This window comes from Pithys albifrons, chromosome 3 (assembly GCF_047495875.1).
Source record: "Pithys albifrons albifrons isolate INPA30051 chromosome 3, PitAlb_v1, whole genome shotgun sequence".
Lineage (NCBI taxonomy): Eukaryota > Metazoa > Chordata > Aves > Passeriformes > Thamnophilidae > Pithys > Pithys albifrons.
Window position 1 is genome coordinate 63050210 of NC_092460.1, and position 12654 is coordinate 63062863.

General features: G+C 37.4%; 1 protein-coding gene across 1 annotated transcript in view; it reads right to left on the reverse strand.

Moving 5' to 3' along the window:
- The window catches only part of ZDHHC17 (zinc finger DHHC-type palmitoyltransferase 17), a 66083-nt gene that overhangs the window by 20966 nt on the left and 32463 nt on the right, over nt 1-12654 (reverse strand). The window contains exons 6-10 of the mRNA XM_071552182.1: nt 10922-10986; nt 9418-9580; nt 4738-4863; nt 3343-3485; nt 544-646 (exon numbers count right to left, since the gene is read on the reverse strand). Coding sequence (XP_071408283.1) covers nt 544-646; nt 3343-3485; nt 4738-4863; nt 9418-9580; nt 10922-10986 — 600 coding nt within the window. The remainder of the gene's footprint in view (nt 1-543; nt 647-3342; nt 3486-4737; nt 4864-9417; nt 9581-10921; nt 10987-12654) is intronic.

Sequence of the window (12654 nt, forward strand, 5' to 3'; positions counted from 1 at the left end):
GAAAAGTTCACAATTAGACAATTAAAGCCAGAAAAAGATGGCCATATGCAGAATCTCTACAATCTAGTGTTGTTAACACACACTTTTTCAAAGACTGAAAATACAGTTATTAAATGTATCTAAAGTTTGCATGCATTTGCAAAATCTTAGGAAGAATTAAATATGAAACCAATTCCACTGGAATTAATATAGACCATAAAATGGCCTATTGCCTTTCAGAAGAGTAGGCTCTAAAAAAGGCAGTCAATTACTCTGTGTCATCTCACAGCCAGAGATGTTTTGTAGAGTTGCTAATATTTCCTCCACATAAGACATGGGTAAAACTTGGGAAATTTTGCAGACTACTGTAAGCCAATTTTGAGGAAAATCTTTCTCTTAATGAAGCAAAGCGATAAAATAATTACCATTAATATAGAAAGCAGTGTTTAATGGAGATTCCCTTTTCAAAATTTTTATTGGTTTACTTACTATTATATGTAGAATATAGCTGTGTAATTCCTCATACTATTAACATGAAAAAAATAGTGCACACAAAGAAAGGATATCATTCCAAAACCAGAAGAACCATGTCACATACATCCAGAATTTTGTTGCCAAATATATTCCAAGAGGCAGAGCACTGTGCATGGAGTGATCAAAGAATGACCTGTAAAGTAAGAACAATATCATAGGTAAGGTGCAATTTATAAAAAGTAAATCCTGAACTATTGCTTTAGAAAAACACTTCCTGTTTAAATACATCCTATATGGGATAATGCAAAATATGCCATAAAAACATTTTCCTCACTTTTCCCTTCAAAGTTCATGAGAATTTCCCTTTTTCAACCAGTCAAGACAGGTAGAATGAGTAAATACTGATGCTAAAACTACAGTGTGGAAGGAGTCAGGCACCTATGAGATTCCTGGCCACATGGATAGTGGCTGCAAACTATATTTACTTTTGAGATTCCAGTACTAAAGGCATTTTGGAAACTCATACAATGAAAATGACACGTTAAAATTACTTCAGTAAGAAAAAAGCTTAAGAGACCTTGGTGTTATCAGCCCATGTACTTGAAATAATTCAATTATTGAATATTAGCTTCTGTTATAGTTGCCAATTGAAAATTGGGAAAAAAAATCCAGATTAATTCATTTCCATATCACTATATTTGTCAAGTTCTAAACCAGAATGATGTTCCTTTAATTTTTTTAAAAATTAAACTAAGTCGTCAGAATTATTTTCACCTTCTTATACTCTTGTATTTTAAAGACTCTTATGGATAAAGTTGAATACAGTTGAGACAAACTGGCAAGTTAACTAGGTTACTCCACGTTCAAGAAAAAAACATGCAGGAGTAAATAACTCTTTTCCAGAAGATATTGCTACTGAGGAGGCAGTTATTTTCCCTCAAGGAAGCCTTCCTGACTGGAACAAGGAGCCTTCCTGACTCCCAGAGAGTTTTAGATGTTTCACTGCATGCATTCCACAGTAGTTGACTCCACAGGTATGAGAGAGAGAGAACGCCCGCAGACATGCCACAGGGCCTCAGCAGCAAGCAGGGAAGCCAAGAGGGTAGAAGCGATGACAAAGGCTGGGGAACGACCAGGAGGTTCTGCCTTCCCCTGAGGCTCAGGGCTGTCTCGCGGAACTGAGAGGTTTTGTTCGTTTTCAGTGTCCGCACCTCCGAAACAAACCCTTTTGAATCCCTTCCACTGCTTTGGCATTTTTGGGGGGAATACCTGCATATATTTTGCTTTACAAATGCTATGAAATATGAAAAGCCACACTCTAAACAGCTAACTCTCAAAAATAAAACTTCTTGCACCATCTGTCTAAACATCACTATACTGATCCATTTTGCTGTTTGTGCTGGTGGTGCCCTCAGAGCTGCCACAGACAAAAGTCTGCAAGGAGTAGTTTCCATTTTGCTTCTTTATTTCCTTGCAATCTCTCTCTCTTCTCTATTGGAAGTTCCTGAGGTTTTTTGAGAAAATCCCATAAGAAACATGAGCTGATGTGATGAATAATAAGTGAACATACATGTGGACACACGGAGTTACTCTGGAACCACTGAGTTCTGTGCATTTTTGTGTGTATGTGAAAGTAGGGAGGAAAACACAGCTAAGTACATCAGCTAAAATTCAACAGGGAAAGAAAACACTGCTAGAATAAGAGCAGAAGCTTAATTCAAACCTTGGTTTTGTGAAAAACACTTCAAAAAGTACTTATATTCAACAATTAAGGAAAAGGTAAGAGAAAGTAAGAATGTCAATCCTGAACACACATCAGGTAGGCCAAAAATACAAAACTTGACAAAACACAGATCTTGAGAGACTGGAAATCTTGTTCTACTTTTCTGTAGGAAGCATGGTTGAGGATTTGCATTGCCAAATAATTTCTGTGGGAGGAAGTCAGCAGATTGCACAGCCTCAGAGATGACAAAAAGGCCAAAGAGATCATCTCCAAGATCCTGCAAAAGTTTGATGATCCTCTACCTCCCCTGTGGTGTACTAAGTTCACTAAATTCTTCTGCACTTGGTTAAAGGAACAGATATATTTTCCTCTTTATACAGAAAGGAAAGAGAAGCAAGTGATTCTAATATACATGACATTCTACACGAGAAAAGCAGAAAGCTCCTAAGTGCAGAGATAAAACAAGGGCTCCTATCCATGCCACACATGGTAACAAAAAGCCAAGGACACATGAAGCAGTCTACAGATCTTGAAAATCCATTGGAGCATGGCTACATGTGTGCACACATATTTGTAGGTGTATTTACATATATTTAAAGTAATCACAATCACAATCAAAATTCTTTATGATCATGCAACAAAATGTACAAAAACCACTATTAGAAAGTGGCCTTTTTCTTTAGTCACCCCTTACCACAACAACAGAAGCTACAAAATCTGATTCTGACTTATTTCTCTCTTTAGATGCCTTTGGGTATTTAAATTCACAATTTACAAAAAAACCCAACAAACCACAACAGTTTCAATAGGACACTTGCACATTATTTTTCTTCTATTGCATTGTAGTAACTTTCCCTCTGACTGCTTTCTGCAAAATTCATGCAGATAACTCTTTGTAGACAGACATTCAGCACCCTCCTCTGGATAATGACTGAATTTCTGTTCTGTTGTTGGCTTCTATTAGCTCAGTGGTATTCACCCAAGGTAATCTCATATGTTTTGCAAGACAACAGAGCATTATAAGAGCTACAGTCACATAAGATCTTTCCCAGAAATAGTAATAAAACCTAATTCCAATAAATATAAGACTATATATTGAATAAAAATGCCAGCAAAATACATGTTGCATGCACACTAAACAGACAGTGTCGCAGTAAAACACTTACTTGGAAAGGAACTGCACCATAGCCCAAACACCACCATACATCAGCGCTTTAATGAGCCAAGAATCAATGTCTAGGTCTGCTATAAACCCAACCAGCCAAATAACTAGGAACGGTGTTCCCAGCATCACCTTCTGACGGAATTCCTATATAGAAAAAAATACCAGTAACTAACTCTATTTTCAGGAACAGATTGTAAAATAATAATATTTTCTAATAAACAGGACAGTCACAAAAACTTAACTTTTCAGGAAGCTTGACACTGGGGGATGAATCTTCATAAATTTTTCTCATTTCCTATATTTATGTATCTTCAATGAATTTGCAAGCAAAATAAGCCTTCCTAAAATTTTATAACAAAGCAGTAACTTTGTTTATTTTAGAACTGTATTTTAAAGACTTTGCTGTTAATCCAGAATCAAGGCAACAGTTGCTTTTTTTTCAAGAGTCTGCTGTGTGCTGTGTAGCAGTTATGTACTGACAATCTCAGTGAACTTCACTTCTAATAAAGTCATACTGAGGCATCTATGAAGATAGGGAGTTATTTGTCTTATACTATGTGGGTACCACTCCTGATGAGAGCACAGAACTCTTTCCAGGTATTCAAAGCACAGTGACAATGCACATTTACACACAATGCCATGTACAAATCACTTCAGGTCAATAATCACTGCATTGTTACAGTACCACAGGGCTAAGGCACAGGCTGTGGCCAGTACTTTAAGCATCTTGATGCCATAAATCTTTAAATCAAGAAGTTGTAACAAATCAGTAGTAGCAATATTTAATATCTAGTACAAGGCTCTGCCTGCATGTTGTGATGGATACTAAGAAGAAGTTATCAAACAACAGGCAGGAGGGCAGTTCTTCATGCTAGAGCAGCATATTACCCTCTACATCCTCATTTCCCACCTCCTCCCATCTGCAGTATTAAATAATAACCTGAGAAGCAAAAGGCCTCCATGTTAGAGATTCATATACTACATTAGACTCCCAAGACTGATTACTCCTGTCATTCAGTGCAAAATAATACATAATTAGAGAGGACATCAGAGTTCAGGATACCTAAAATGCCTCTTTCCTCAGCTACCTGCGAGTCAGCTTTGAAAAATTTTGGCTAACTCCAACAAGAGCAAATCACTTGGTACTTTCATAACATTTAGTTAGCACAAAACCTAAGGGTAAGTGTGTGGAGACTTAGAGTTTTCTTTCTTCCTGCCTAGAATAAAGCACTTCTTTGTTTCTTTTGCAACTACTTCTGTCATAATAAAAAAACATTTCTTAAAACTGTAATGAAGCAAAAACAGTCCTGAACTGCTTCCCTTTAAAAAGCAAACATGTCCCCAAACCAAAAGCAGCAGTAAGACTGATGTACACAAGTGTTCTGTTACTACTTACCTTATCAGCTTTTAGTTTCCTCAGAAAGGATGGACTGTCATAACCCTTTGCCTGCCTTGCTTCTTGTAGGTGATTGATCATCCAAACGTTCTTCCTCTGTTTTGCGAGATCAAGTGGTGATTCTCCCTGTCAAGAGTTTAAAAGTGGGAAACATCCAATTTAAAAAGAAAATTACTTCAGAACACTTTTGAAACAGAAGATTGGCTGGTAAAAATAACACATTTTAAATCAGTTTAAGGTACGTTCTGGTATACTTGACACCAAACATCATTCATTCCTTTAGATCTTGTTCACTCATAACTATACGCGCATGGACAAGTCGAATATTAAATGTGCGATCCTGACAAAACGTTTGTCCTGACATAGCAATAATTGTTGCCTTTGGCATAGCACATCTATGTTTCACTATTCTACACACAGTCTATGAGTCTGTAAATAAAAGGCTGTGTTTCCCCCTCACCTATTGACAGGCAGCAGAAATCAAGCAAAGAATAAGAACTTGTGACCCACTGGATCATGGAAACTCTCCCAAATCAAAAGCCTCACTTCTCAGTTAATTCTCTGCCTTTCTGGTGAAGTTACTAATATTATCGAATGTTTCTATAAGAAATTTTTTGTTCACAAGCTTAACGTTCTTATGTTCATCTCAGTTATCGAAGTCCTAGGAAGCAAACAGGAAAGAATAAACTCATGTCCAACTATTTTCAAAACTCTGAGCTTTTATGCTGAGCTTGTGCTTCATGTCCTTTGGGCACTAAGCCAGCAATGGTCCAGGTTTTTTCTTCCATACTTTCAGAGAGGACTGACAAACGAAGCAAAAGAGAAACACAGAGAGAGATACAGGGGCCAAAGTTGCCTACCAAACTGATTTGATTTTATTGGTTTTTAAACATTTAGGAAGAGAGCTAAATGAAAGTTATTGACTGGATCTAAAATTACAGAGGAGGCAAGAGACAACCAATTGCAGGTACCTCCAGCTTCAGTTTTGCATTTGACTCTTCCTCTCTTCTACTGGAGTTAACTCCCCTCCTAAACAAACCATTCATGGAGGCTTGAAAAATGGATGAATCCTCCATCGCTCGGCCCCCTCCTAAAAAAAAAGTAGACAGGTACCAGAAACTGAAATTACCCAGAAAGGGCAATAATCACTATAGACAGAAGCGATTTCAAAGATTAAAAACTACAGTCAGCTACCTATATCCCATAGAAAGACAATGGGAATTGAGTACTCAACTGTCATTGTTGCCTTTGAAATCTTGCTCCAGATCTTTAGGAGAGCAAATAGCAGAGACTACAGACTATGAAGTGAAGCTCTTTGCTACTTAACAGGACCTTACACTCCTTCTGTGCAAGAAGTTTAACTAACAAAAACAGTTAAAAAAGAATAACCTTTTGATTAAACTTGGCTTCAAAGTTATTTAGCCAGATGTTTAAAAATCAGATCAAGGTAACTCCACCCTCAACATAAATGCCTGAAATCAAACTATGGTGCCTGCTTCAACTCAAGTTTAATAGCTGACATCTGGGAAACTCCAGAGATGCTGTTGTTTTAATATCACCTTATATATCCAGACTGTAAAGATTACCTGTGGACAAGCAATCCCCTCTGGGAGTTGATCTCCCAAGTAAATCCTGAAGTTGTCTTGGGGTCCAGCTGAGCATCCCTTCCACTAGAGGGCCATGAGACACCTAGGAACTGCCTAGATAAAAAAATTGAGGGAGCTTTAAAGAAGTCTTTGACTATGCTTCTCATCACCTGGCCATTTTAATACTCTAGTGTTTTCCTTGTATTTACAGTGGATGGCTGCCTTGCTTAGATAGAAAGAAAAAAAAAGTCAGGGAACTTAATCCAGTAACACACTTAAAGTTTGCCAGCAAGAAATAAGGCTTCAACAGTATATACTTGAAGTATTTAGATAGAAAAAATAATCTGAAGAGTCATTACTGTAGGGAATTTTACTTATAGACTTCCATGGATTAGCCTAAGATACACGGCATAATCAAGAAACTACATCTAAAGTTCAATAGATGATTCATTAACAGATAAAAAAAAATCTTCTTAAACCATAAGAGCTCTTTCAGGTCTCTATATCTCTGTAGTAAAAAAACGGAGCTTCTGCTTATATTTAAATAAAATTTACAATTTTCCCTCAAGTCCTCAGTGATAATGTGACTCTCTGGGAAATCCTGTCCTCATCTCCCCAGTCTGCCTACTCATGTGACAAGGTAACTTCCTTAACAAAACAAACAAGCAAACAAAAAAATCAAAAAAACACCACTCTACTTTGATTACTGAAACGCAACTTCCAACTCTAACATTAATCTCATTCTCAAAAAGGAAAAAAAAACAAGTATCTTGCTACCACAAGGAAAGTATTGTTTTCTTTGTACAGCATAATATAACAAGGGCAAATACACAAACAGGACAAGCTCACTACTTGTATCCAGCTTTGCTCTAGAATAAAAGCGCTATTGTTCAAATACTTCACACTCACACAAAGTAAAGAACACCTTACTGAGATGACTGGTCTCAATTTTTTCCAAGCCTAGGCAGTCAGCAGTATGTGCCTTTCTAACACACTGCCTAGAGCTGATAATAACCAAGTCAGAGCTCACACCTAATATTTCAGTCATTTCGTTTTCTGAAAAAGATGAACAGGTTTCAGCCAATGTATTTCTTTAACCTTAGCTGTCCTACCACCATTCTTGGTCAATGGGCTATCAGAAAACAACTTCACTAGATAGTGCTGCAGAAATCTGGAAGCAACTGCATCAGAAAGGAGCCCTTCACAACTCCTTTTATTTCTGAGGAAACAGGACACAGACACTTTAACAACTGGGTTTTGGCTCAACGAAAACTTCTTTGCTGAAGAGTCAAAGGAAGGGCACAAAACTGAGTTTCTATATACCTATAACATTTGATCAAATTTTAATGTCTCCTATATATTTACTACCACCTAAATCAGCATCTCCCATAAAGCCGCTGCTGGATGGCAAAACTGCCATTGCTTAAATAATTTTGATTCTCTTGAGATCCTAAAAATTTGGAAGGCATGCAAGAAACCTAGACTCCACTGCAGAAACAGGCAGTGGGTAAACAAATCAAGTACATGTCTTCTGGCATGACTGGAAAGATCATGATCCAGCAGGTTCAAAAACCTATTTTTCTAGTGACTGCTGCTGTCTGTCAATAAAGAAGGCAAGACCATGAACTGCTTCAGGCTAGCAGATACTTTTTCACTTGGTCAAACCGAAATTCTTGTCACAGATTTCATAAGAGTCCAGAAATGTAGGTAAGGTGATGACTTTAAAACTCTTAACAGACTAATCAGTCTGTCAGGAGAAGAATCAGTATGACATACTGATTTTTTTTTTCTCCACAAAAATATGTTAATTTTGTACCATTAGGTGGCATAGGAAAAAAGCTTTGCCACACAAGAAGTGAGACTAGAGGCATAATTCATCCACATGACTGACCTTACAGACCAGGAATAATGATTATATATCCATATCAGTGCACGCAATAGGCTAGCTGATTTGTTTCAACCATGTGAAAAGCCATATGATTTCTTCTAATGAGTCTTCATTCATGATCAAGAGTATTTCTGACATTCTAAAGTGCATGTAGTATTTAGAAAGCTATTAGCAGAATTTGACTGCACCTGTAAAAAAGCTATTCCACGCTCCTTAAGAAAATTGATGTGGACATTACTCTTTTTTGGCATATTTCTGTTGCTTGCAGCCAAGAAAAACAGGTCCTTGGCCATCGTAACCAGTAGGAAAAATGGTGAGCAGCCAAATAAATTTAACTAAGTATTTAATATTTTATAAGCGTAGATTTCCATCTGTGTTTTCAAGTGTAACTACTCCATCTGTAACACTCTTTAAGTGGAAAATACAAATACTTCAAGAGAAATTCAGTAGAGACTTTTTGTTCCTAAAAGTGAATTCTTCTCTGACATCACAGAAGAAACAGCCTGGGTAGCAAAACGCATCTAATTCAAAATACAGAGTATCTGCAGGCAATGGTCAAAACCACATTCAAAAGGCACATCTTCCAAGGCTGGAGGAAACATAGACTCCAACTTCATGGCAGAAGTTCTAAGAGCTGTTTTGCAGGTCTAACACATGCCAGAGATGGGCTCTGTTAGTGCAGAATCTAGCCTCACTGTTAAGAACTTCTGATAATCACGTGACCTGAAGTTCAGATGCAAAAAACAGAGACCATTTTCTTATTTTACTCCTACTGGTAATTTCAGGCCTCCAACTTACTGACACTGTGTGATGGACACAAGCATTTGCCAGCTCTCTGGAAGAGAGCAGACACGTCTCACATCTCACTCCAACAAAGAGCCATCCCAGAAGTTCACTGGAAGATAATCAGTCAGGTTTCCAATTTTGCACCCAAATGCACAGGTCTTCACACATGCAGTCTAATGGCACATCCCACTCCCATATATTTACACATAATCACTGACGCTTTATTTTAAAGTGCACATCTAGTAGTTATGCATCACTGTTAAGAAAATCTGATTTCCAAATGACACATTATTGGCATGGCTTTTGCTCCATCTTCATGATCTCATCACACCCACAACAACAACCTATTCTTGAGATTTATCATAGGCTCTGTTATTTCTGGCTCAAACCACTTACAATAAAAACAGACCAAATCTTTACCTTAATATTTTGAGCATCAACATTAGCTCCAGCTTCTAACAGAAGACTAATAACTGTGGTATTTCCTGCTAGCACAGCCCAGTGCAATGCTGTGTTTTTGTGGTATTTGTCTCCAAGATTAACAGAAACATTAAATGTAAGTAGTAATCGCGTTGGATCCACACTAGAAAAGAAAATTCTTGTTAGATCTAGAGAAGATAAATACATACCAACTTACTGTTTATACATTCAATTTCTATGAAGAACATGGAACAGGTGCACTATGTAATAGCAAAGGAGCATTGCTGCTGATTATGAAGGGCTCGAATTCTCTTCCCACCAAAGAGCAGTCACAATTCTGTTGCCTTTTAAAGGAGCTCAGTAAGACAGCTTGTTCTGTTATGTCATCAAACACATCTGTTATACAATTCTGGTTTTGTGTTTACCAAAATCTAACACTACTAACACATTTTGTGTTTACCAAAATGTAACACTACTGACACGTCTTAAAAACACGCACATGATCATATACTCAAACAACTGAAGTTCAAAACATGTTGTAATTTCACTTCATAATCCAGAAGATGAAAATAAAACAGGATGACAATCTTGGTAATGGCAGGTACTGGTAAAAGCTAATCTGTGTTCCTCCCAAAGATTGATGGATAGGCTCCTCCAAATAGGAATCTAATTCAAACAAATTTGCTCTTTGAAGAAGTTTTTCCATCAACTTTTTCCAATCATCTCCACAGAAAGATGTGGATTACTGAGTACTTCTTCATATTATCTTTCCTCTTTAGTAAGTCCTTGTACTGGATTTGGCTGAAATTGAGTTAATCTCCTTCAAAGTAGCTCCTGTGGTGCTGTGTTTTGGATTTGTGACCCAAACCATGCTGCTAACACACCCATGTTTAAGCTGCTGCTGAGCGGCACTTACAGAGAATCAAGGCTTTTGCTGATTCTCACACTGCCCCACCGGTGAGCAGGCTGGGGATGAACAAGGAGTTGTGAGAGAACACTGGGACAGCAGATCCCAACTCTCAAAAGGAAATTTCAGACCATATAATGCTGGGCTCAGTAATAAAAACTGGAGAAAGGATGAAGCAAGGGACATTCAGAACTACAGTATCTGCTCTGCCAATTGACTCTAAAAGGTGATGGAGCCCTGCTGACCTGGAAATGGCTAAACATCTGCCTACCAATGGAAAGCAGTGAATGAATTCTGTATTTTGCTTTATCTATTAAACTGTCTTTACCTCAATTCACAAGTTTTCTCACTTGTACTCTCATGATTCTCAAACCCATCCTGTTTGGAGGGAGTGAGAAGTGGCTGCATGCAGCTGAGCTGCCAACCGTGGTGAACTCACAATAACCATAAAAAAAGATAAGAATGACAACTGCAGAAAGAACATTGATTAGTTCAACAACAACAGAAAAAAAACTTTAAAAAAGAAAAAAATCAGAACCAATCACTACTGTATGCCACTTGGTTAACATTAAGAGAAAGCCAAACTGCACACATTACCTATGTGTTCTGTAAGCCGCCCACATTAAAGGTGTCATTCCATTTTGATCCATCATATCTACATCCTAAAAAAAGGGAAAGAAAAGAACATTAGTGAAACAAGGAAGCATACTCAAGATCCAGTAGATACAAAGCTTGCAATGAGAAGCAGTATTTTAAGACTAACCATCTGAATTGGAGGAAAATTGGCAGGCTTTTAGCACATAATCAAATAGTCCTTAAAAAATTAAAACAAACATTAACACCACTATTGCCAAAATATAAGCATTCCAATCTATTAGGAAAGTAAGTAACAGCCATGCTGTATTAGACTAGACATTTCTAACTTACTATTGATCTTCAACATAAAGGATATATGCAGATGGTCTATTATTGCATTCAAAAGCAGGGGAAAACTAAAATGATGCACCAATATTTTAAAAAATACTTGATAAATTAATATAAATACCACTGTCTGAATCCTACACCCTACTAGTTGCCTCTACTTTTCAACTTGCAAAGCCATGTTCCTTAGTTCAAGTCAGTTCCAATGGTACTTACATATCTGGGTATCAAGTTAATGGATGTCAGAAGATTTCAAAGTTTAAATAAAAGCCATTAATAAAAACAACCTACTGGGAAGTAAAACTGATCTATAACCAAGCGGTGACTAAACTGACAGGCAAAAAAAAAAAAAAACAACCAAAAAACATTATTAGATTTAACACAAGAGAACCACAGAATGATCAAACAGCACCACTCAGACAATTCTTTTTAATAAATCAGAAAGTATTTAATATCTACAGCATTTTTTCCTCTTTCCTCATCTGACTCACTTAACATGGAAGTTGGTAATTCCTAAATAAGACAGATTAGACTCTCAAGCACATTTGGGCAAGTTTCATAGACCAGCACTAATAAAATCATCCTAAGCTAACTTAATGCAGGACCTGAAGAATTTTCCTTAGAGGCAATACAGTTGTCACTATTTCCTATGCCACTCGCCTCAGTTCTTACTAGGAAAATGTCTCAGTGAAGTCTTTCCTAGAGTCTCCTGCCAGAAAGTCAAAAAATTAATCATGTCGCTTTGTATCACCCTCAGAACCTTCTCTGGTCCAGTACTCTCCCAAATGTCCAGCACCCTGGGATCCCGACTCACAATGTTGCTAGCCTGATCCTGGCAGTTGCTTTCCAGAAAATCCAATCTAGTTCTTCCAAATAATTGCTTTTAAAATGTCTCTAGCCTGCAGATAACTCTGTATTTCCTAGTACTTACTCTTTTGCTTAATTAAAAAAAAAAAAAACAAGAAAACACAAACCAAAACCCAAATCACCAAAATTGATGGAGGAGAAAGAGAACTGTTACTTGATTGCAATGTTTGTTCAAAAAGAGTTACATGGTTTGAGACCAGGATCCAATTCTGTTTGCCCACACTACTTGTACAGGGTAGATACTTTTGAACCTACTAGGACTGCACAACTCCTAGAATTCCCTTCAACCTCCTGTGGTTGAGATCGTGAAGGTCATTAGAAGCCCAACCAACAGGTTACATTGTGTGAACAACATACTTGGAACTTATACGAATTACTGTAACATGAACAATTACTCTTTCTCCTCGAGATTTCATATACAAAGTGCTTCTTTGTGACAGTAGGGACCTGCCTGCATGTAAGTAAAACCATTTCTTCAGGGATTCCACCTGACAAATCAAAACTACACTTTGCACACTAACTGACACTGAGCTCCAGACTAT